At 39.9% G+C, this 26,678-nt stretch overlaps 1 protein-coding gene across 5 annotated transcripts in view; it reads right to left on the reverse strand.

Moving 5' to 3' along the window:
- The window catches only part of SIK2 (salt inducible kinase 2), a 142,349-nt gene that overhangs the window by 111,043 nt on the left and 4,628 nt on the right, over positions 1 to 26,678 (reverse strand). For all 5 annotated transcript variants that reach the window (XM_066373351.1, XM_066373343.1, XM_066373308.1 and 2 more), the window contains exons 2-3: positions 18,135 to 18,251; positions 14,090 to 14,153 (exon numbers count right to left, since the gene is read on the reverse strand). In XM_066373351.1, coding sequence (XP_066229448.1) covers positions 14,090 to 14,153; positions 18,135 to 18,251 — 181 coding nt within the window. The remainder of the gene's footprint in view (positions 1 to 14,089; positions 14,154 to 18,134; positions 18,252 to 26,678) is intronic.

A 26,678-nucleotide genomic window follows, 5' to 3' on the forward strand; every position in this document is an offset into this window, starting at 1 on the left:
CAGTACTGCAACTGGGACCCTGGTTATAATTTAAAAACCCAAAGAACTAAAACATGAACTAGAGTCATACTGATGTTATAAAGTGAGTAAAACTTTCAAAGTATTAAACACATAATAAAAGGTAAATAGCCTGACCAGGCGATAGCACAGTGAATAGAGCGTCAGCCTGGGATACTGAGGACCCAGGTTTAAACCCTGAGGTCGCCGGCTCGAGTGTGGGCTCATCCGGCTAGAGCACAGGCTTACCAGCTTGAGCACAGAAGCATAGACAGGATCCCATGCTCACTGGCTTGAAGCCCAAGGTCACTGGCTTGAGGAGGGCGTCACTGGCTCGGCTGGAGCCCCCTAGTCAAGGCACCTATGAGAAAGCAGTCAATGAACAACGAAGGTGCCATAACTATGACTTGATATTTCTCATCTCTCTCTCTTCCTGTCTCTCTCTCTTAAAAAAAAAAAAGAAAGGCAAATAACTTTTCTAACATCGCTTTTATGCTGTTACTAGAAAGCCCGGCGGTCATACAAAATGACCACTGTTCTAGATATTATAAATTGTAATTAAAATGATTTGTGCAAAGGTGTCTGCTAATTCAAACTGAATTACCTAGGGCAGGCGGCAAGGATGCCCCTTTGCTTAGTGCCCCACGGGGTTTCCCCCTTCTACTTGCTTAACTGCTTAGAGTGCAATGAAGGAAACCACTAGTGGTACATTTCTTAAGAGCCACCGCTAGCTCAATAAATAAAGGTGATTTAAATAATAAAATGTTAATTCACAACTGGCTTCTGAGGGATCAAGTATATATAATTGAACAAACTTTCTTTTCCCGTCAGAAGGATGCAAAGTTCCAGTTTGATGGTAAACTTGACCATGAAGTCGAAAGCAATAAAGTCCTGGTCCAGGCAAGTCAATTGGTTTGTTTCCCATGGATGCAAAAGCAAACGAACTATTAATGGATCGAATGCTATCCATGTACTGTTTGCTATTTGGATGCTGATTAGTCAATAATTTATTCAAGAGTGGTGGATAATTCTCAATTAGTGGAACTACAATGTTTCCATACTTGCAACATTGAGAAAATCCTTTCTTGCTACAGTCAAATCGATTAGTTTCTAACTTGAAGTTTAAGGACTGACAGTGTTCACATTTAATATTCATGTCACCAGAGGAATGCTCAAAAATTAAAGTTTCTCCGTTTGAAACTGTTTTAATCCTTTTTGCGTTTCGGTCAGCATTACTCTGTCGTTTTTTTGCATTTCTCTCCTGCCTTTGTTCAAGGGACTCATTTTGTCGAGACAGGCTTTTTTGTCTTGCATCTGAGGCAAGCCTTGTTTCTCTATGCTCATCAGTCTCATTTTGCCGAGAAAGACACATTTGCTCTGCGACTGAAGCAAGCCTTGTCTTTCTCTGCTCAGTGGTTTCTTTGTGTCGAGAAAGCCGTTTTTGTGCAGCTTTAGCTCCTTTTCTCTCTTCTTCACTGCTGTATTTTCTAGAAGGCATTCTTAAAAGAAATTACGTTAAGACGTAGTTTTTATGTAAAACAGATGATTGCCAATGCAAACAAATGTTCACCTTCCCCCTGACACGCTCAATTTGCGTTCAGCCTTAAATTGTTTCAAAAGCAGATGATTGCCAATGCAAACAAATGTTCACCTTCCCCCTGACCCGCTCAATTTGCGTTCAGCCGTGGCAACTTCACCCCACTGGCTAGTACAGTTACGCAAGCAACCAATAAGCTATCGGCGACAAATAGACACTTAAGCCGCATATAATAAAGAAGATAGTAACCAAAGGCCACAGAAACTGTCCTTTAGATTCTCTGATTAACTGAGTGTCTAAAGATATTTTGGCTAAAACAGTGCCCTCTTTTAATCACCACAGGCAGCATCCTAATATGTTACCACTGAAAGGGAAAGACAGGAAACAATAAACTTCAGGCATATGCTTGGCCTGGAAAGAGCTTATCAAGGAGCAGAAATCTGAAAACAAAGACCCTGGGTAATTTAATAACCACGTTGGAAACTGTTGACTACCGGTTTAATTGTGTGAATAGTGCCCAAATTGTCTGATAAAGTGACTACCCCAAGATTTTTGCACCATTTACTGCCTATGAGCACATGGACTAATATGAGAAAAAGTTCTGAAGAATCTAAAGAATCTCAAATAACTTTTATTAATCACATGTAATTCCAAAGAAAAATTTTAGAGTTAAAACCTTATACATATTTATAAATAATCTAAGGCTCTTTTTAGCATATTCTTAAGAGGTGAGCACCAACTGATATACAAGAACTGGAAAATAAAGATTAGTCTGATTAAATATATATCCCTTATTTACCATTATACCAGGGAGGCATAGAGTCACAAGAGAGAGTGTGAGTATAGGGCGGTAATTACTAGTAACGACTCAACAACTGCTCAGTTTACTGGAGTACACCAATTTTCTTCTTTAATTCAGTTAGCATTCCTCATTCATATATTTTTTTTGTAACAGAGACAGAGAGAGATAGAGAGAAGGATAGACAGACAGGAAGGGAGAGAGATGAGAAGCATCAATTCTTCATTGCAGCACCTTAGTTGTTCATTGATTGCTTCCTCATATATGCCTTGACGGGGCGGGGGGTGGGGGGGGAGGCTACAGCAGACCGAGTAACCCCTTGCTCAAGCTAGCGACCTTGGGCTCAAGCTGGTGAGCCTTGCTCAAACCAGATGAGCCCACGCTCAAGCTAGCGACCTTGGGGTTTCAAACCTGGGTCCTCTATGTCCCAGTCCAATGCTCTATCCACTGCCTGGTCAGGCTCCTCATTCATGTGTATCTCCGAAGTGCAAATCAACAGAAAAGTCCTTTCAAAACCGAACAAAGAAGTACCTCAGACTACCTAACCTGGCAGTGTTTTCCTGTTGGCTTCACTAAGTAAATATGGGTATAAGGCCAAAGTAGACTATTACATCATTCATTCAACAGGTGTTAATAAAAAGCTGTGTATTATGCTAAGTCCTCAGCAGAAGCTTATGATCTAGTACAGTGGTAGTCAACCTGTTCCCTACCACCCACTAGTGGGCATTCCAACTTTCATGGTGGGTGGTAGTGGAGCAACCAAAGTATAAATAAAAAGATAGATTTAACTATAGTAAGTTGTTTCATAAAGATTTATTCTGCCAAACTTAGCGAAAATCCGACATAAACTACTTGGTAAGTAATTATTATTATATGCTTTAACTTGCTGTAACTCTGCTTTATAAATTTTATAAGGTAAAGTTACTTCCCTACTTTATAAATCACCATTACTGTGGAACTAACTGGTGGGCGGTTAGAAAATTTTACTACTAACAGAGATACAAAAGTGGGCGGTAGGTATAAAAAGGTTGACTACCCCTGATCTAGTAGATATAAAAAGATGCATGTGAAGACTTTAAATAACAATGAAATATACAGTATGCAAATAAATTCTTAGATGGGTTGTACAGAAAAAGAGAACTATAATACTCTCATTAAGAGGAAATTGATGTGGATAGAATTAATTGAGAAGGACTTTGCTGAAGAGCTAGAACTTCAGGTAGGCCTCTAGAAAAGGGAAGATTTCAATATGTAGAGAGCAAAGGGCTTTCTAGGTCTCTAGATCAACATGAGCACAAATTTGGAATAAGAGAGTTACAAGTTCTGTTTTGGAAACCAATCTGGAAATCAGCCTAGTTATGGGTTTTGTAGTCATTAGATTAGATTTGGTCATTCAATTTGTAAGAAGTCCACCAGCCAGTTTCCAAAGTACTGACGACAGGGGCTTCAGTGCTTTTTGAATCCATTCTCGTCCACAGTGCACAAAACTATTACATGCTCTGCCTATTTCTAGTTTTAATGATAACATTAAATTAATGACATCTATCAAGATTCGATTCAACTAAATGACATGCTTAAGGGGATGTAGGAAGGGCAGAAAATCCTTCATAAAGAAGAAACAGTAATGTGCAAAGTCACTAAGACAGAAGCAGCTTGTTAAATGCAAAGAACTTTAAGAAGGCATATAACCAGCCTTACTAGGTGGTGTTGCAGTGGCTAGAGCATTGGACTGGGACACAGAGGAATCAGGTTCAAAACCCCAAGGTTGCTGGCTTAAGCACAGGCTCCTCCGGCTTGACTGCGGGCTCACCAGGTTGAGCCCAAGGTCACTGGCTTGAGCAAGGGGTCACTCACTCTACTGTAGCCCAGGGGTCAAGGCACATATGAGAAAGCAATCAATGACCAACTAAGGTGCTGCAATGAAGAATTGATGCTTCTCATCTCTCTCTCTCCCTTCCTTTCTGTCTGTCCCTATCTGTCCCTCTTTCTCTCTGTCTCTCTCTGTCTCTCTGTCTCACACACACACACACACACACACACACACACACACACACACACACACACACACACACACAAAAAGGCATATAACCAGCTAGTGGAGTCATTAAAAACTCGGCCTTTGAAGTCAGACTAAGGCTTAAGGCCTTGGTTATGCCACTTACTGGCTTACTTGCTCTGTGACTTGGGGAAATTGTCTAAGCTCTCTGTGCCTCAGTTTCTCTATTGTAAAATAGAGATTAATAGCCTCTAACTTATAAATGTTTTGAGAGGACAAATAACATAGCATATGTACAAGAGTTAGCATAATGTCTAGCAAATGGCAAGTGTTCAAGAAATGATAACATTAATTGTTATTATATTTAAAGCTGGGTTGTATGGAGCATAATCATCCTTGTTGGCCTTAAGAATTCTGGACTTTATTCCAAAAACAAGGGAAGCCCATGAAACAGTTTTAATTGGGTTTTTATTTTTAAAACATGGCTTACTTAGTACTTCTTATAAGAAACCCCAATTGTAAAATTACCTACCAAAAGTTTTGCTTTCTTTGAGGGATGTGCTTTTTTCTCTCAGGTAAAATTTTGTAAATGACTGCATACGCTTTTTACTGACATTTGAAAGCTCAGAGCCATATCTGAAGCTCTGGGCCTCACTGCCTTTCTCCCATCCAAGTACTAACCGGGCCCGACCCTGCTTAGCTTCCGAGATCAGACGAGATTGGGCGCGTTCAGGGTGGTATGGCCGTAGAACCTCGTTGTCTTTCCCATTTGTGTTCCCTTACCCCATCTCTCATGACTGTTTTCTACTGTTCTGTACATTTTCTGAATAACTGCTTTATTCTTATCCATATTTTAGAATTACTGTTTTTGTATTATAATCCTTTAAAGCCACATCAGCCATTTATGGAATGAGATGCAATCTAATTAACCAAACAAAAATACTGGCACAAACATCACAGCCTTATAATGCATGACTCATGCATGCACTGTAGATGCAGTCCCAGCATGCCACCAAAATCACTCTTGTTGTACACCTAGTTAGATGGAGCAAGACAACCAGATGGCACAGGAAACCCTCTCTGTGCAAAGACACAGCAGCTGAGGGGAGTGGAGAGACCTAAGGCCCTTCCTGAATGAATAGGTGCAGGTGGAGCAGCCCGTGCCATCAGCAAAATAAAATATCAAAGTATCAAGCTGCTGGGAAGCTGTGTACAGAATCAAGGTTAGAGTTTTTGTATTTTGTACATGAATGTTTTTCTCTGAAGCACTTCACCTTCTTTATAACCTTTCATCACTCCAATGTTCTATTTTCTCAACTCATGCAACCCCTTTGTTGCTTCACCTATCTCCCTTCTGAACTTGGATCTCACCATCAGCCATTTCAACACTTACCACTTGGGCCACAGCAACGCCTAGGTGCATCTGTCCTTCCAATCCTCACCTGAGTCATTCAAGTTGCCTACTTCTTCTCCCCCTGGACTGGACAGCACTGCAGACACGAACTCCGTCACTGCTCTTCCTTATCGCTTGGCTATCATATTACCGTCACCAGCTGCTCTAAACCTTTTCCAAATTTGTGTCTAATGTACAGGTATTGATCGACTTACGACCTATGCAACTTACGACCGTTCGACTTTATGACCACAATCGCTAGCCACAACTGCTCCGCGTCTGGCAGCGCAAGCGTTGCCCAGCCGGGCGTACGACAGTGCGGACCAGCTTCCAGCAGCACTACCATCTCCGTGTGCACCATTTCAACTGTTATCCCAGATTCGGTACAACAATTTGTGTTTTGTGTCTTGGATATTTTTCATCAAACCCCTCCCAAGATGTCTACCAAGAGGAAACTGTCTTTGTCTATGCCTCAGCCTGCCAAGAAGGAAAGAATGAAACAAAATGGTGTAGAGATGATACAAATGGCATAAAATGAACAAAGAAAATTATGATATATAACAATAATGAAAGAAAATTATGATAAAATATGACTTAAAGATTTTTATAACATCATTTCACAGTACTGTACATACAGCCTACTCAACTTACAACCAAATCGTGTTACGACCGGTCTGTCAGAACCAATCGTCATCGTAAGTCGAGCACTAGCTGTACTGCTCTGTCTCTGATGTCTCATCCGCTACGTTACAGAACAAATTAAATATATTCTGTATGGAAACTCATCTTCCTTTTATTTCACCCCAAAGTGCCTCTGCAGCACAGTGCCTCTTGGTTTCCAGGGTACTGCATTCTTCTCTGTCTCCTTTGTGGGTTCCTCCCCTTTTCCCAAACTTTTAATATCTGAGTGCCTCAGGGATCAGATACTGGTGTCTTCCCTAATTATACTCACTATTTAAGTGGTGTCCATCTGTTAAAAAGTCAACCAAGTGTACTTTCAAAACATCAGAAGCCTGACCACTTAGCACTAACTGCAGTACCACTCCACTGGTCTCAGCCACTGTCCTCTCTCTTGGACTACAGCAACAGCTTCCTTGCCAGTTCTCTGTTTACATCCCTGCTTACTACAACCCATTCTCAATACAGAAGCCAGAAGGATGTTTTTAAAATGCTAAATTAGTCTCTTCAAAAAATAGCATTGGGAAAACTGGACAGGTATATGTAAAAAAATAAAAGTAGACCACCAACTTACACATACATGAAAATAAACTCACTTCTTTGCTCAAGCACCTTTAATGATTCACTACTTTTATCCAAGGTAAGAGCCAAAGTCCTTACAAAGGCCTTCAAAGCCCCCAAATCTGCCTCCCTCCTGCCTCCCATTTACCTTCCTGACCTGACCTCCTGCTATTCTCCCTCCTTGTTCACTCTTGTTCTTCTCTCAGCTTGCGTCTCTCGAGCCACACTGACCTTCCTGCTATTCCTCAAACATACCGAACACACTGCTGTTTTTACCAAACGTTCAAAGAAGAACTAACATCGATCCTTCCCAAAACACTTCCAAAAATTCAAGAGGAGAGAAGACTTCCAAACTCATTTTATGAGGCATGCAGTATCCTAATTCCAAAACGAGGTAAGGACATTTCAAATAAAGAAAACTATAAGCCAATATCCCTGATGAACTGAGATGTTAAAATTCTCAGCAAAATTCTAGCAAATCAGATCCAGCAACACATTAAAAAGATCATATATCATGATCAAGTGGGATTTATTCCAGGGAGGCAAGGGTGGTAAAATATTTGCAAATCAGTAAGTATAATTTATCATATAAACAAAATGAATAAAAATCACATGATTATATCAATAGATGCAAAAAAAGGACTTGATAAAATCCAGCAACCATTTATGATCAACATTCTCAGCAAAGTGGGAATACAGGGAACATACCTCAACAAGATAAAGGCATCTATGACAAACCCACAGCCAACATCATACTCAATGGGCAAAAACTAAAAAAACAATCCCCTTAAGATGATGAATAAGACAAGGGTGTTCTCTTTCACCACTATTATTCAACATAGTACTGGAAGTCCTAGCCACAGCAATCAGACAAAAAGAAGAAATAAGAGGCACCCAAATTAGAAAGAAAGAAGTAAAACTGTCATTATTTGATGACATCATGATACTCTACATAGAAAACCCTACGTCTCTGACAAAAAATTACTAGACCTAATAAGTTTAGCATGGTGGCAGGATATAAAAATTAATATTCAGAAATCAGTGGCATTTTTATATACTAATAATAAACTGTCAGAAAGAGAAATAAAGAAAACAATCACATTTACTTCTGCAACTGAAAAAATAAAGTACCTAGGAATAAATTTAACCAAGAAAGCAAAAGACTTGTACTCATGAAATTATAAGACATTGAAAAAAGAAATTGAGAAAGATACAAACAAGTGGAAGCATATACTGTGCTCATGGATAGGGAGAATTAATGTCATTAAAATGTCCACAGTACCCAAAGCAATCTGCAGATTCAATGCAATTCTTATTAAAATACCATGGCATACTTCACAGATCTAGAACTAAAATTCCAAAAATATATACGGGAACAAAAAAGAACCCAAATAGTCTCAGCAATCTTGAAAATGAAGAACAAAGTGGAAGGTATCACACTTCCTGATATCAAGTTATACTACAAGGTCATTCTAATCAAAATAGTCTAGTACTGTCATAAGAACAGGCATACAGATCAATGGAACAGAACAGAGAACCTAGAAATAAACCCACACCTTTATGGTCAATTAATATTTGACAAAGGAGGCAAAAGTATGCAATAGAGTATAAAGACAGTATCTTCAAAAAATAGCGTTGGGAAAACTGGACAGGTATATGTAAAAAAAATGAAAGTAGACCACCAACTTACACCATACATGAAAATAAACTCAATATAGATAAAAGACTCAAATGTAATTAGTGAAATCATAAAAATCCTAGAGGAAAACATAGGCAGTAGACTCTCAGACATGTCTTATAGCAATATTTTTGCCTATACTGTATATCTCCTCAAGCAAGTAAAATGAAGGACAAAATAAACAAATGGGTCTAGATCAAACTAAAAAGCTTTTGCACAGCAAAATAAACCATTAACAAAATAAAAATACAACCCACTCAGTGGGAGAATGTATTTGCCAATATATTGGATAAGGGGCTAATAACCAAAATTTACAAAGCTCTTATAAAACTCAACACCAGGAAGGTAAATGTTGGGCAAGTAAGTTTGTAAAATCTGTATTTTCTGAGTTTGCTCACTTTTATTGTTAAAAATGGCCACTGAACACTGTGACTGCGTTGCCCAGGTGATAGTGCTAATTACTTTTCAGCTTGGGAAAGGGCTTGGTTATGCTAATATGTGCTGGAGGAGGGACTGTCACGCCAAAAAGTTGTAAAAGAAGGAGGAGCTAGGAGGCCATTTTGGAGAGAGGGCACATGGTTGCAGAGGAGGAAGGCAGTCAGATGGCAGGGTGCTGAAGGGAAACAGAGCTGAGGGGTTTTGTGAGCTCCGCTGGACTGGTGGTAGGGGCCTTTGATTCTAGGAGAAACTGGAAAGATTCTCCTGGTTGTGGAACCAGCAAACATGTGAATGGGTTTTGGTGCCCTGTGTGTTTGTTTTTACTTGCTTGCTGGTGCAAGCTAGAATAAAAGGATGGCCCACCAGTTCTTGGCTCCATTGTTTCATTACTGTCTATTTGAATCAAATGTGAACCTGCATGAGCCAGGCAGTTGTGATGGCCACAGCTACTGGTCCTACAGTAAATAATCCAATTTAAAAATGGGCAAAAAGTCAGCCTGGTGTGTGGATGCCCAGGGTTCGATTCCCAGCCAGGGCACACAGGAGAAGTGCCCATCTGCTTCTCCACCCCTCCTCCCTATCGCTTCTCTCTCTCTCTGTTTCTCTCTATCTCTCTTTCCTCCCTTCCTGTAGCCATGGCTCAATTGGAGTAAGTTGGCCCCTGGCGCTGAGGATGGCTCCATGACCTCTGCCTCAGGTGCTAAAAAATGGCTCTGGATGCAATGGAGCAAGGGTCCCAGATGGGCAGAGCATCACCCGTTAGTGGGCTTGCTGGGTTGCTCCTGGTTGGGGTGCATGCAGGAGTCTATCTCTGCCTCCTCTCCTCTCACTAAAATAAAAATTAAAAACAAAAATGGTCAAAGAAACTGAATAGACAGTTCTCCAAAGAGGACATACAGATGGGGCTGATAGGTATATGAAAAAAGTCCAACATCTCTAATCATTAGAGAAATGCAAATTAAAACCACAATGCAATACCATGTTACACATGGCAGAATGGCTTTCAATAACAAATCAACACAACAAATGCTGGCGAGGGTGTAGAGAAAGGGAATCCTCCTGCACTGCTGGTGGGAATGCAGACTCGTGCAGCCACTTTGGAAAACAGTATGAAGTTTCCTTAAAAAATTAAAAAGGAACTGCCTTATGACCCAGCTATCCCACTTTTAGGAATATATCTTAAAAATCCCAAGACACTATTTCAAAAGAAGATATGCAACTGCATGTTCACTGCAGTGTTATATACAATAGCCAAGAACTGGAAATGGCCCAAGTGTCCCTCAGTGGATGAGTGGATAAAAAAGTTGTGGTATATTTACATAATGGAATACCACATAGGCACAAAAGAGAAGGAAATCTTACCTTTTGCAACATCATGGGTGGACCTAGAGATTATTATACTAAGTGAAATAAGCCAAGCAGAGAAAGTCAAGTATAGTATGATCTCACTTATATGTGGAATCTAATAAACACAAAAAACTGAGGAACAAAACAGAAACAAGAAGCAGGGTCACAGGAAACAGATAGCCAGTTGTCAGAGGGAAAGGTGAAGAGGGGACTGGATCAAAGAAGGTGAAGGGATTAGCCAAAAAACATAAATACATAACACATATAAACAGACAACAGGGTAGCAATAGCCAGAGGGAAAGTGAGGGTGAAGAGAGGGGGAAGGAGGAGGCAAAGTGGGGGTTCTGGAGGTGGAAAGAGACTTTGTATGGGGCATGGGAGGACAGGATGTGGTTTGTAGATGGTGTTATATTGAGTGGGACACTTGAAACCATGCCAACACAATAAATTAAAAAATAATTTTAAAATATTAAATAATGGCTGAAAATTTTCTCAATTTGATGGAAACTGTATGTTCACAAATGCAAAAAGTTCAATGAACATCAAACATAAGGATCATGAAGAAAAGCACACAAAGGCACCTCATACTCAAACTGTTGTAAACATTGATAAACAGAAAATCTTAAAAGCAGCCAGAGAAAAAAGGCACACTACATACAAAGCAATGAAGAAAAAGATGACAGCAGATTTCTTGTCAGAAATAATGCAAATGAGAAAATAGTGGAGCAACATCTTTAGCATGCTGAAGGAAAAAGTTAACCTACAAATATACACCCACTACAAATATCTTTCAAAAACAGACAAAATAAGATTATTTTAGACATACAAAAGCTTAAAGATTTCATCACCAACAGACCTGCATTATAAGAAATGGTGCCTGACCTGTGGTGGCACAGTGGATAAAGTGTCAACCTGGAAACGCTGAGGTTCCCAGTCTGGAACCCTGGGCTTGCCTGGTCAAGGCACATATGGGAGTTGATGCTTTCTGCTCCTCCCCCCTTCTCTCTCTCTCTTTCTCCCCTCTCTATAATGAATAAATAAAATCTTTAAAAAAAAAAAATGGTAAAGAAAATCCTTCAGGCAGAAGAAAAATAACACCAGATGAAAATAATGTGTCTACACAAAGGAATGAAGATGAAAACATGCATCTACATGTAAGGATGTGGCAATGATAACTTCACTGCTAACCATATAAGATTTTTTTTAAAATCTTGAAATCTCTTTAAGACAATTGATTTTTTAGACAACAGTATACTTTGTGTTTTATAAATTAGCTATAAGAAAAATGTATGACATAACTATAAAGATCAAAAAGGCAAAACAGAAGTATATTATTATAGAGTTCTTATTTTATATAAGAAGTAGTGAATACTGCTTGAAGGTAGATTATAAGTTAAAGACCTGTAATGGATGTTCATTGCAATTCATGTGTAATAGCCAAACACTGAAAACAACCCACATGTCTATCACACGAATGGATAAGCAAACTGAGATATAGTCATACAATAGAATCTACTAACAACAGAAAGAAATGACATGTTGATACATAAACAAAATGGATTATTCTTTAAATACAGTGTGTCCGTAAAGTCACGGTGCACTTTTGACCGGTCACAGGAAAGCAACAAAAGACGACAGAAATGTGAAATCTGCACCAAATAAAAGGAAAACCCTCCCAGTTTCTGTAGGATGATGTGGCAGCATGTGCGCATGTGCAGATGATGATGTAACACCGTGTATACAGCGGAGCAGCCCACGGCCATGCCAGTCAAGATGTGGATGGTACAGAGGAAAGTTCAGTGTGTTCTGTGGCTCGCTAATTCGAATCTGTGACCAAAGTGCAACGTGAATATCGGCGCGTTTATAATGAAGCACCACCACATAGGAATAACATTACTCGGTGGGATAAGCAGTTGAAGGAAACCAGCAGTTTGGTGGAGAAACCCCGTTCTGGTAGGCCATCAGTCAGTGACGAGTCTGAGAGGCTACACGGGATAGGTACCTAAGGAGCCCTAAAAAATCTGTGCGTGAGCCCACATCGAATTACACTGAATAGGTATGAAACTGGGAGAGTTTTCCTTTTATTTGGTGCAGATTTCACATTTCTATCTTCTTTTGTTGCTTTCCTGTGACTGGTCAAAAGTGCACCATGACTTTATGGACACACTGTAATTATCTGAGACCAAGAAAGCAGACAAGGGCGCATAGTGTATGATTATATTTATATAAAACTCTAGAACACACAAACTAATCTATAGAGTCAGAAAACAGACCAATGGTTGCCTGGTGGCTAGGGAGTACAAGACATTACAAAGAGCACAAACTTCAGAGTGATGATATACTGATTGTGGTGATGGCTTCTTTCATAAACGTAAAATGTTATTAAAATGTACATATTAAAATGTGCAATTTATTGTATATAAATTGTATATTCTCCAATTAAACTGTTTAAAAAACAATTTTGGGCTGACATTTAGGTTAAAAGCCAAAAATATTTAGATTATCTACAGTGCTCTGGCTTCAGAGAGTAAAAATAAAATAGATGAAAGCTAGAACTAATAAAATGTTTATAATTTTTAAGGGTTATAATGGATCACAGAAATGAAATACTCAAATACTTTCTTACTAGAGATAAAAGAACTAAGTTCTATAAAAGTAGAGTGACTTGCCCAAGGTCTTACAGCTCGAGTCAAGGGCTTACTAACCTGTTTAAGATTCCCAATAGCAGGGACTGTGTTATTTAGGTCACCACAGTATCCTTTATACCAGGGGTCCCCAAACTACGGCCCGCGGGCTGCATGCGGCCCCCTGAGGCCATTTATCCGGCCCCCACCGCACTTCTGGAAGGGGCACCTCTTTCATTGGTGGTCAGTGAGAGGAGCATAGTTCCCATTGAAATACTGGTCGGTTTGTTGATTTAAATTTACTTGTTCTTTATTTTAAATATTGTATTTGTTCCCGTTTTGTTTTGGTTTTTTTTGTTTGTTTTTTTTAAAGATTTTATTTATTCAATTTTCAGAGAGGAGAGAGAGAGAGAGAGAGAGAAAGGGAGGAGCAGGAAGCATCAACCCCCATATGTGCCCCGACCAGGCAAGCCCAGGGTATCGAACAGGCGACCTCAGCATTCCAGGTTGAAGCTTTATCCCACTGCACCACCACCGGTCAGGCCCGTTTTGCTTTTTTACTTTAAAATAAGATATGTGCAGTGTGCATAGGGATTTGTTCATAGTTTTTTTTATAGTCCGGCCCTCCAACGGTCTGAGGGACAGTGAACTGGCCCCTTCCTTGTGTAAAAAGTTTGGGGACCCCTGCTTTATACCTTGCACTATGCCTGTGACATAGTAAGAGCTCAATAAGTATTTGGTAAAAAGAAAGATAAAAGGGAAGAAAAATCTCCCTTGCAATATGACTGAAAGATTCTTTCTGTCTTTGATTCTTCAATCTCTTGAACACACATAAGAAAATTAAGCAGTATCTTTAATATCACAAATATAAGAGAATAAATTATATCTCATCTTTTTAGCTTGATATTTTATTATATTCTAATGCTTAAAAATTTCTAATTCCTGTCACCAACTCTTAAACAGGCAGAAGAATAGAAAATACTCCATTCATGAAGGTTAGTGACATTTTCAAATTTAAAAGAATTAAGAAAAAGTGCTTACCAAAAATTTCTCCATTTTTGGCATATTCTGTCACAAGGTACAACATGTTTTTGGTCTCCATTACCTATTGACAAATGATTCCATATTAGTCTGACTGGCAAGAATTGCAATTTACCACAACATTCTGTAGAGTTGCTAATTTTAAAACCACTAATAAAAGCATCAAAGTCATGAACAATTCAGAAACTGGCAAAGTTTACAATACACAGTATCCTTATGCGAATATTCCCGTGTTAGCAAGTGTGGTCCAGGGACCAGCAGCAGCAGCAGCACTGCCCACGGTTCTGTTAGAATTGTAGGATCTCAGGCCCTACACCAGACCTGCTGACACAGAATTTACATTCTAACAAAATCTCCAGGTGATTATTATGTACATCAAGTTTGAAAAATACTAATATAGGTAACAGGAGTTTTGAAAATCAACTTTTTACCAGCTGCTCACTGCCTTTTCTAGCCCTGTGTGATATAGTAGACTCTCATCAAGAAAAGGATGAAAGTATTCATCAAGAAAATACAGCTCAGTTTATGTGGTCTGCGACCTAGCTAATCTGGCACAATGTGATATTCCTCCTACTGTACTTTAATATTGTAACATAGTATTATTATTTTAAAATATTGTTCAAAAGCTTCCTCATAACCCCACTGTAATACATATATATATATATATAATATATTTTTGAGAGACAGGAAGGGAGAGAGATGAGAAGCATTAATTCTTTGTTGTGGCACCTTAGTTATTCATTGATTGCTTTCTCATATATGCCTTGATGGGGGGGGGGTGCTCAAGCCATCGACCTTGGGCTTCAAGCTGGCAACTTTTGGGCTCAAGCCAGCGACCATGGGGTCATGTCTATGATCCCACACTCAGGCCGGCGACCCTGCATTCAAGCTGGTGAGCCCATGTTCAAGCCAGCGACCTTGGGGTTATGAACCTGGGTCTTCAACATCCCAGGCTAACACTCCATCCACCACACCACTGCCTGGTCAGGCTACATACTTTTATTTAAATTAGTTTTTCTAGGTTCAGAAAGGAGACCAGTCATTGCTATAAACTTGATTCTTCAAACTCTACAGAACCAAAAGGAAATGAATCTTTAGATTAAAAAGGAGTGAATTTTAGATTGCTTCTCTATAATACTCGATTTAACATTCTATATACTGGCACATGCTAAAAGCATAAAATTGAACAGCTATCTACTGACGGCTAAGCAAATTTGCTTTTAACACATAGGTGTAGAACCCTTCCCTATGAGGCCAGAAAACTAGGAGATACCTACAATTTGGGTTTAACAGCAAGTCAAATTAACTGATTATTTATAAACGTAAAATTATCATGTGAAGCCTGGTAGTTTTAACCTCAGTTTGACTCTGAGACTTCTAAGAATGTAATTATTTTCTTATAAGTATCCTCTTTAGAAAAAAATTTTTAAAGCTTAAAGGGAGAAATATTCTAGTATAAATGTGACCTAAGAGATCCTCTATAGTTTTAGAACCTAAGGAATTGTTTTGAGTGGCACACCAGTCTCTAATTTTTAGCATAATAATGGTAATGGTCCCCACACTTTTTTTTTTTTTTTTAATTAAATGAGAGGGTGAGAGGTGGGGAAGCAGAGAGACAGACTCCTTCCTGCATGAGCCCCAACTGGAATCCACCTGGCAAGCCCCCTACCAGGCAATGCTCTGTCTGGGCAGCTGCTCTGTTGCTCAGCAACCGAGCTATTTTAGCACCTGAAGTGAGGCCATGGAGCAATCCTCAGTGCACGGTGTCACCTTTGCTCAAACCATTTGAGCCATGGCTACGGAAGGGAAAGAGAGAAGGGGGGAGTGTGGAGAAGTAGATGGTTGCTTCTCCTGTGTGCCCTGACCAGAAGTCCCAGATATTGAACCTGGGACTTCCACATGCTGGATTGATGCTCTACCACTGAGCCAACTGGCCAGGGCGCCTTTTATAAAACTTAAAAAAAAAATTTAAATTTACTGATTTTAGGAGTGGGGAGAGAAGGAGGGAAAGAGGCAGAGAAACATCAATTTGTTGTTCCATTTATTTATTCATTCACTGGTTAATTCTTGTATGTGTCCTGACCAGGGATCAAACCCACAATCTTGGCGTTATCAGGATGACACTCTAACCAACCAAGCTACCCAGCCAAGGTTAGTCTCCACACCTTTTTAATTACAAATTTCTAGCAATAAAAAGTTGTTTAGCCAAATAGAGATCTGTATGTACAAATGCATGTACATGTATATATATAAAAAAATGTGTATGTATTTATGAATATATATCATACGTAGACTCAAATTATATACTTGTGCCACTGTATAAATACATTATGTACAATAAAAATGCACACAAAAAGATAAATAAAAAAAATAACATAATTAGAAGTTTTAGGTCCTGGCTGGTTGGCTCAGTGGTCAGCCTGGTGTGTGAATGTCCTGGGTTTAATTTCCAGTTAGAGCACACAGGAGAAGTGACCATCTGCTTCTCCACTCCTTTCCCTCTTTTAGCTCTCTCTCTTCTCCTCCCACAGCCATGGCTCAATTGGCTGGAGTGAGTTGGCTTTGGGTGCTGAGGATAGCTCCATAGCCTCCACCTCAGGCACTAAAAAAAAAAAAAGGCTTGGTTGCTGAGTAATGGAGCAACGGCCCCAGATGGGCAGAGCATCACCCGTAGGGGGCTTGCCGGGTGAATCCTGGTTAGGCGCACAGGGAAGTCTGTCTCTCTGCCTCCCCTCCTCTCTCTAAAAAAAGAAACAAACATAGCTTAAAACTTAAAATGGGCATAGTTTCATTTTACAAAAATTATTAGCTTGAAACAGTTGCTTTTTAAAAAATAGCTCTTGGCCCTGGCTGGTTGGCTCAGTGGATAGAGCGTCAGCCTAGCGTGTGGACATCCAGGTTTGATCCCAGGTCAGGGTACACAAAAGAAGTGACCATCTGCTTCTCTTCCTCTCCTTCCCCCACTTCTTTCTCTCTTCCCCTCTCATAGCCAGTGGCTCCATTAGTTCGAGCGTTGGCCCTGGGCACTGAGGATAGCTCAGCTGGTCCAACCATTGACCTTAGGTGATAAATAGCTTGGCTGATTCAAGTATCGCCTCAGACAGGGGTTGCTGGGTGGATCCTGGTCAGGGCACATGTGAGAGCCTATCTTCTCTCCTCTCACTTAAAAAAAGGCTCACTTACTTTATCTGATAAAACAACTCAAACAAAATATAAGATTTTTTTGAGTTGGCTCTAGGTATTATAAAGTATGTTACTAAGTAATATACTATTTTTGGCCTTTATATTTCATAAAACACTAACAGTATGTTGTTTAAATAAGCAAAACTCACATGTTCTCATGAATGGTACCACCACCGAAACCCAGCAGGTTTAAGCACCGTATCCCAAATGCACAACTACAAGCTTTTTAAGTAAATAACTTAGAGTCTGAGAGACAAGTTCAAATTTAACAACTTGTAGTTTTTTTTTTTTTCTTTCCATTTTTCTGAAGCTGGAAACAGGGAGAGACAGTCAGACAGACTCCCGCATGCGCCCGACCGGGATCCACTCGGCACGCCCACCAGGGGCGATGCTCTGCCCACCAGGGGGTGATGCTCTGCCCATCCTGGGCGTCGCCATGTTGCGACCAGAGCCACTCTAGCGCCTGAGGCAGAGGCCACAGAGCCATCCCCAGCGCCCGGGCCATTTTTGCTCCAATGGAGCCTTGGCTGCGGGAGGGGAAGAGAGAGACAGAGAGGAAAGCGCGGCGGAGGGGTGGAGAAGCAAATGGGCACTTCTCCTGTGTGCCCTGGCCAGGAATCGAACCCGGGTCCTCCGCACGCTAGGCCGACACTCTACCGCTGAGCCAACCGGCCAGGGCTCAACTTGTAGTTTTTTACTTTCCTAATTTTTCATTTAGAAAGATGGATGTACTCAGCTTAATAAAAGCATGACATTAACCTTTTTTTATACATTAAAAATAATAACATAAAAGGGAAAAATGATGATACAAAGTAGAGAGCTGAATGTGAGAAGCATGGAGAGCTGGAAGGCTAAGTCATACCTGATAGAGTTTGATTATGTGAGGATGATCTAACATTTTCATTATTTGTACTTCTCGGTAGATTTTCTCAAGGTTCACTGCATCCAGCTGAGATTTATCTATAATTTTTATAGCCACCTGTATCCCAAACACAAATAAATACAATTAGTATACAATGGTTAACATTTTCTAGTTAGAATCTTTTTTTTTTAGAGAGAGAGGAAGGGAGATGATAAGCATCAACTTCTAGTCATGTCACTTTTTAGTTGTTCATTGATTGCTTTTCACACGTGCCTTGATAGTGGGGGTGGGGATCCAGGTGATCTAGTGACCCCTTGCTCAAGCCAGCAACCTTGGGCTCGAGTCAGCAACCATGGTATCATGTTGATGAGCCCACACTCAAGCTGGTGAACTCGGGGTTTTGAACCAGGGATCTTGGTGTCTCAGGTCAACACTCTATCCACTCTAGTCAGGCTAGAATCATTTTAACAAATGACAGGTAAGACTGCCCGTAGGTTCTTATGACAATGATGATACTAGTTTACATTCAATGCTCATTCATTCACTCAACAAATATTTTTTAAACAACCACTATGTCTAAGACACTGTGGTAGATTTTGCTTGGGAGTGTCTTCAGTGTGCTATGAAGAATAATCCTACAAAATTACTTTAATAAACCATACTTCTCTTTCACTTTCAATACAAATATAATGCATTTTTACTCAATTTGTAAATTAAAGAAATAAAATCTCAGCAGTTTCAAATAGTTATCATCCCACTGCAAAGGCCCTATAAATAAATAATTGGCCAAGTTAGTTATTATATTAAAATAAGTTTTTTATAGGAAAACAAGTCATAAGTTCCAAAGAATAGAGACCCACCTTTCTGGTAAAAAGCTAACTATGAAGTATCAAAATCCATCTACATGAAAAGATACCAATTGGACTAAATTTTGTTTTCAAAGTCAAAGTGCAAAAACTCAAATGTTAGTAATTACACTAAAATTTGATTTCCTTAAAGGAATATGAGTTTTAAAAACGTAGCCTCTTCCTATCATAACTAGATAGGAACTCCAAGGTTAATAATTTGAAGGAAATGTATTTAAAGTTGAATAACTAGGTAATCAGAAGTCAACAATCATTTACATTTTTCATGCAACCAGTAATGCACACAGGGTTTATGATAGCTATTTTGATTATGCTTGTTAGTATTTTGCTTCTGTAATCAAAATATTCTAGAAAGTAAAAAATGCTAAACTTTGACTGTTAGAAATGAGAATACAACACAGTATTACTATTTACATATTGGGTAAAAATTGATAGATAAAATGATAAGTGTATATATGAATCTCCTCAATACTCCTTAGAAAGGTAACATGGGCATATTTTTTTTTTTTTTTTTTATATATTTTTTTCATTTTTCTGAAGCTGGAAACAGGGAGAGACAGTCAGACAGACTCCCGCATGCGCCCGACCGGGATCCACCCGGCACGCCCACCAGGGGCGAAGCTCTGCCCACCAGGGGGCGATGCTCTGCCCATCCTGGGCGTCGCCATGTTGGGACCAGAGTCACTCCAGCGCCTGAGGCAGAGGCCACAGAGCCATCCCCAGCGCCCGGGCCATCTTTGCTCCAATGGAGCCTTGGCTGCGGGAGGGGAAGAGAGAGACAGAGAGGAAAGCGCGGCGGAGGGGTGGAGAGGCAAATGGGCGCCTCTCCTGTGTGCCCTGGCCGGGAATCGAACCCAGGTCCTCCGCACGCTAGGCCGACGCTCTACCACTGAGCCAACCGGCCAGGGCCTGGACCACACGTCTATATACATTGATATCTTTATATTGTTACCCCTTGTTTGTGAGGCTGCTCTAAGAAGATTAGGAAAAGGTAAAGCACTAAAGAAAAAAACAGAGCATGTACTGGCATGCTCCTTGCCTATAACAGTAGCAGTAACAAGTAGACCCCAAAAGTAATGATTCAAACACAAGGTTATTTCTTGCTCACATAGCAAAAACTGCATGGGCGAAGTTAGTAGGTGGCCCATCTCCATAAAAGCACGCATGACTCAAGGAGGACTGCTACCTTAAATAGGTGGCTTCCATGGTTACCCTGAAGGTTGTCTCCATTCCAGAGAAACCAAAGGTGGGGGGGACAACGTGGAGGATCCCTCATACCAGGTTATTTAAAAAAAATTTTTTTTAATTCATTTTAGAGAGGAGAGAAAGAGAGAGAGAGAGAGAGGCAAAGGGGGAGGAGCAGGAAGCATCAACTCCCATATGTACCTTGACCAGACAAGTGCAGGGTTTTGAACCAGCGACCTCAGAGTTCCAGGTCAGTGTTTTATCCACTGCTCCACCACAAGTCAGGCCATACCAGGTTTTTATGGCATACATTATTTGCTTACTCTGTTAGTTAGAATTCCGTCACATGACCATACCTAAATGCCAGAGGGGCCAAGAAACAGCCCAGTTGTAGGTCCAGGAAGAAGAGCAAACGGTACATTTTGGGTGATAAGCTAGCAAGCTCTGCCATACTCTTTCAGGTAATTTCTTGACAATGAGACTCCTTAACAAGTACTCCTCAGAAATACAATAATGATGATGATGACAACCGTCACAACTGCACAGCACTATTTAATAAAACACTTTAACACATTTTATCTCATTTATTCCTCCACTTTATAGTAAGTGGAATAAGCAGTACACCTATGAGTTGATGAAACTAAGTTTCAAAGACATTACATAGTATATATACAAAGGTCCTAAAGCTCAAGTGAATTACTGGGGAAAAAACTGCAGGCCTTCTAACTATAAGGTCAATTTTCTTACTATTTCAAAGAGCCTACTATGCACATGTTTACTGAGCACCTGTTGTGTGCCCACAATTATGCCCAGAATACAAAAATGAGATCTAATTCCTACCCTCAAGGAACTTGACAGGTTTGTGAGAATAAACAGAATACCTTTTAGAAAACAAATTTTATCAACAAAATATCTGCCTTTAGGGATTTCCCTAATAGTATATGAAACTCCCAACTTACAAAAGAATTGTATTCCAATAGTTCATTTTGAAGATATCCATGAATATAGATTTCTAGGAACTTACTCTCTGCATCTCTTCTCTACTTAGTTCTGAACATAGTACCTAAGACAAAATCTGCATGGTAGTAACAAAGTCAAGCAAGGGATTATATAAATTAAAGGATCCCTTTTTTGGTTGGTGTTCACCTAAATTATTCCACTCTCTAATTCCCAATTATGCATGCATTATTATTATTATTTTTTTTTTTTGACAGAGTTAGAGAGTCAGAGAGAGAGACAGATAGGGAAAAAAGAGAGATGAGAAGCATCAAGTCTTCACTGCAGCACTTGAGCTGTTCATTGCTTGCTTTCTCGTATGTGCCTTGACAGGGGTGGGAGGGTGGAGGGGCTACCCCTTAATCAAGCCAGTGACCTTGGGCTCAAGCCAGCGACCATGGGGTCATTTCTATGATCCCACGCTCAAGCCAGTGACCCCACACGCAACCTGGTGAGCCCACACTCAAGCCGGTGACCTCGGGGTTTCGAACCTGGGTCCTCTCAGTCCCAGTTTGATGCTCTATCTACTGCACCACCACTTGGTCAGGCTGCATGCATTATCTTTAAAATAACCTTCAGTGAATTTATTGGAGATAGAAAAATTAATATTCCTTCTGTAAGGGTTCAATAGGAAAGTTTCCTACACAACTTTGGAGGGTGTACTGGATAAGCTAGAATGATTACTATCAAACTAAATCCCATGTAAAGTAGCAACACTGAATATTATACCCTCAGAAATAGGAAAATGTGAATTAAAAACAACAAAATACCTAATATGTCAATTGTATCTAAAAAGATACCATTTTCACTTATTAATTTACAAAATATTAAGTCAACACCCTTGTAAGCTGAGGTTCAAGGAGATGGCCACTTTTATATGTTGCTGCTAGAAATATAAAATAGGTTCTAATTTTTCTGGAAGGTAATTTGACAATATCAAGAACCTAAAAAAATTATCCATCCCATTTAACCTAATGAGTCTACTTCTGAGGAATTATTTGAAAGAAATAATCTAAAATGATGATAAATATTTGTGTAAATATATTCAATACAGTATTATTTATAACATTAAAGAACAGAAACAGTAATTGGGAAATAATTACATGAATTATGGTAAATTTGTATTGTGACTATTAATACAGCTATTAAAATGGTTCCTTTTAATAATATGGAGAAATGCTTAGGCTACATGTCCATTATCCCATGCTCAAGCCAGCGACCCCACATTCAAGCTGGTGAGCCTGCACTCAAGCTGGAGATCTTGGGGATTTGAATCTGGAACCTCAGTTTCCCAGGTCAACACTTTATCCACTGTATTAATATCAGTTAGACTCAAACTGGAAAAGATTTAAATATCATATTCCTGGTAAATATTCATTCTTCCTGATGAAAATTAATACGTACTCTTTTTTTTCAGAGGATAATTTGGCATCTCATGCCATAAGATATGGATGTAAGAATATACTTCTTGACTCAAAAATTTCCATTCCTATGGTATTACCCTAAGGATAGGTACACAATGATGTATACACCGGAATGTCCCATGAAACATTGTTTTTGAAAGAGAAACAGCAGGACAGAGAAATAATCTAAATGCAGAAAGTTAATAAATAAAATATAGATGGTCACATGCAAGGATAGTATTTAACCATGTTTTAGACAGTTTTTCTCTTAAACTTGGGGAAATATTATTGACATATTAACCATAAAACACAGGTTACATGTATAAATGACATCAATTTTATTACCTATACAGAGAATATATGTGAATAGCTAAGAGAATATGAACCCAATTATTTCTTGGTCGAAATGGTAGAAATAAGGATTTTCTTCTTTGAGATTTTCAACACTGTCTACAATGAATAAGCAATGTCTACAATTCCTTTTGTAGCTGGAGGAAAAACACATAAAAATTATGATTATTTAAAAGAACTTAAAACAAATTTCAGCATAATTTTTTAGTTTAATTCATCTAAGATTAATCTCAAACTATTACAATATTTTAAAAATGTTTTTTTTTAAATGAAGATTTCTCTGATAACATTTCCAAACGTAACTGTCTTTCATTCTAATAATCTCAAACTGAATGCATGGCTGTTTTTCTTTGAAGGGTGAAAACCTCCACAAGCATTCTATATAAAGGAACTATTACATAAATAATGCACATAAACAATCTGGAAGTAGAAGGTAGAAGTAGTAGGTCCACTAAAGAGGGGGAAAAAAATCTTAACGAATTTCTGGAATCCATTTGGCTCCAAGGCAATGAATCTGTCATCAGCAGTGGGTCCCAAATCAAATATCATCATGTGAATTCAAGAATCAGGCCAGTTTCAGTTATTTCCAGAAAAATGTTTTCTTAATTGCCTGATAATGAGATAGAATTTCCCATTGGAATTAAAATCAGAACACATTAAACTCTGTTAAAGTTTAAAAATTTCTACAGAATGTGAAAATTTACACAACTCTTACTTTGCATAGTTGTCTCCCCCAACACTCCCAAAGGAACAGAGAGCATTTTGAACAGAATAATATGTCAAATATACTTGCCTAGGTGCCAAGAAACTAGAGAACAATTTCTAATAAAGCCTATATATTCCATGATAAATAAAATGTTCATTTTAACGCACAAAGATCATACATAGGCCAAGACACAAATATTGGCATAAATTTTTTGGTAGCAAGTCCTGCTGCACACAGTACAGCTGCTTCTTGAAATATGGATTACTTCATAGTACAGAATTAATACCAAGACTATTAAGAGGAATCTTAAAATTTTAAAGTAAAATATAAAATTTAACTGTATTAAAAAATAAGTTTTCTTCAAGAAATATTACAATTGGCCTGACCAGGTGGTGGCACAGTGGATAGAACGTTGAACTGGGATGTGGAGGACCAAGGTTTGAGACCTCGAGGTCGCCAGCTTGAGTGTGGGCTCATCTGGTTTGAGCAAAGCTCACCAGCTTGGACCCAAAGTCGCTGGCTTGAGCAAGGGATTACTCAGTCAGCTGTAGCCCCACGGTCAAAGCACATATGAGAAAGCAATCAATGAACTAAGGTGTCGCAACAAAAAACTGACGATTGATGCTTCTCACTCTCTCCATTCCTGTCTGTCCCTATCTATCCCTCTCTCTGACTCTCTCTCTCTCTGTCTCTGTAAAAAAAAAAAAAAAAAGAAATATTACAATTGGTATAATATACCCTTTGCTTGTTTCTATCCTTACTCTGGAAATGCAGCTTTGACACTTTATTTGGAAAGCTTTAAAGTAGTACTTAAAGATTTATGCCTAGGCCCTGGCTGGTTGGCTCAGCGGTAGAGCATCGGCCTGGCATGTGGAAGTCCTGGGTTTGATTCCCAGCCAGGGCACACAGAAGAAGCGCCAATCTGCTCCTCTACCCTTCCCCCTCTCCTCTCCTCTCTCTCTCTGTCTCTCTCTCTTCCCATCCCGCAGCCAAGGATCCATGGGAGAAAAATTGGCCTGGGCACTGAGGATGGCTCCATGGCCTCTGCCTCAGGTGCTAGAATGGCTCTGGTTGCAGCAGAGCAACACCCCAAATGGGCAGAGCATCGCCCCCTGGTAGGCATGCTGGGTGGATCCCGGTCCGGTGCATGCAGGAGTCTGTCTGCTGCCCCCACTTCTCACTTTGGAAAATAATAATAATAATAATAATAATAATAATAATAATAATAAAGATTTATGCCTAAATGTAAAAGCCCCCAAATGTACACAGCGAACAAAGTCAATGCTCAAGAATGCCCTTGCTATCAGTTTTTCATCCCTTTTCTTCCTTCTTTCCCTCCCTCCCTTCTTCTCTCTCGCCTTCCTTCCTTCCTCCCTCCCTCCCTCCCTTCCTTCCTTCCTTCTTTCTTCTATTTCTTTTTTGTGACAGAGACAGAGAGACAGGGACAAGCAGATAGGAACAGAGAAATAAAAAGCATCAATTCTTTGTTGCAGCAGCTTACTTGTTCATCAACTGCTTTCTCATATTTGCCTTGACCAGGGGGCTACAGCAGAGAAAGTGACCCCTTGCTCAAGCCAGCAACCTTGGGCTTCAAGCCAGTGACATCTGGGCTCAAGCCAGAGACCATGGGGTCATGTCTAGGATCCCACGCTCAAGCTGGCAACCCCATGCTGAAATTGGTGAGCCCGTGCTCAAGCTGGTGACCTTGGGTTTCGACCTGGGTCCTCTGCATCCCAGTCCAACGCTCTATCCACTGTGCCACTACCTGGTCAGGCTCCAGGTTTTTTTTTCTTTTTTTTTTTTTCTGAAGCTGGAAACGGGGAGAGACAGTCTGACACACTCCCGCATGTGCCCGACAGGGATCCACCCGGCACGCCCACCAGGGGGCGACGCTCTGCCCACCAGGGGGCGATGCTCTGCCCCTCCGGGGCATCTCTCTGCCGAGACCAGAGCCACTCTAGCGCCTGGGGCAGAGGCCAAGGAGCCATCCCCAGCGCCCGGGCCATCTTTGCTCCAATGGAGCCTCGCTGCGGGAGGGGAAGAGAGAGATAGAGAGGAAGGAGAGGGGGAGGGGTGGAGAGGCAGATGGGCGCCTCTCCTGTGTGCCCTGGTAATCGAACCCGGGACTTCTGCACGCCAGGCCGACGCTCTACCACTGAGCCAACCGGCCAGGGCCCAGGCTCCAGGATGTTTTAAGGATAAGTAAGTAGCACCACCTATAAGGTAATTTTCAGAACCTCCATGAAATATCTTTAGGATTCTATAGACCCCATATTTATATGTTCCTTAGCTAAGTAATACAAAGGAGTGATATTGAGGAAAACTCAATTATCTGTTACAGAAAAGGTCTGAAAACAACTAATGATAGTAATTTCTGGGTGGTGATATTATGTGTAATTCTTTTCATTTATCTATACTTTAAAATTTTTAAATAATGAACACAATAAGTTTGATAAAAATATATTACTCTTTAATACAAAAATAGCCTTCTCACTTGGTAATTTCCCTTCTAGAAATTTACCCCCAATTCTTTCTCCCTGAAAAAAATTAAAAATGTAGACAAAGAATTATATACACAAAAATTATTCACTACAAATTATTAACTATAAGTCTTCACTAGAAATTATATGTCCAATAATAAGGAAACTTTTAAGTAAAAAAGGATTTATCTGCGAGATATAACAATGAAGCTATTAAAATTTTTATAAAGTTATACATGAATAAGCAAAATACTCAGGTTATAGTTGGTAAAAGGGATACAATTTTTACAAGTGTTCCTAACATGCGATCTTATCTATGGAAAAAATGTATTAAAAGATGGCTAGAGGGAAATATGCCATAATGTTTAGAATGAGTCTGACCAGGCGGTGGCACAGTGGATACAGCATCGGACTGGAACACAGAGGACCTAGGTTCGTAAACCCTAGGGTCACTGGCTTCAGCGTGGGCTCATCAGGCTTGTAGGGGCTTGAGCATGGGATCACAGGCTTGAGCGTGGAATCATAGACATGACCCCATGGTCGCTGGCTTGAGCCCA

The sequence above is a fragment of the Saccopteryx leptura genome, chromosome 1, assembly GCF_036850995.1.
Source record: "Saccopteryx leptura isolate mSacLep1 chromosome 1, mSacLep1_pri_phased_curated, whole genome shotgun sequence".
Taxonomy (NCBI): Eukaryota; Metazoa; Chordata; class Mammalia; order Chiroptera; family Emballonuridae; genus Saccopteryx; species Saccopteryx leptura.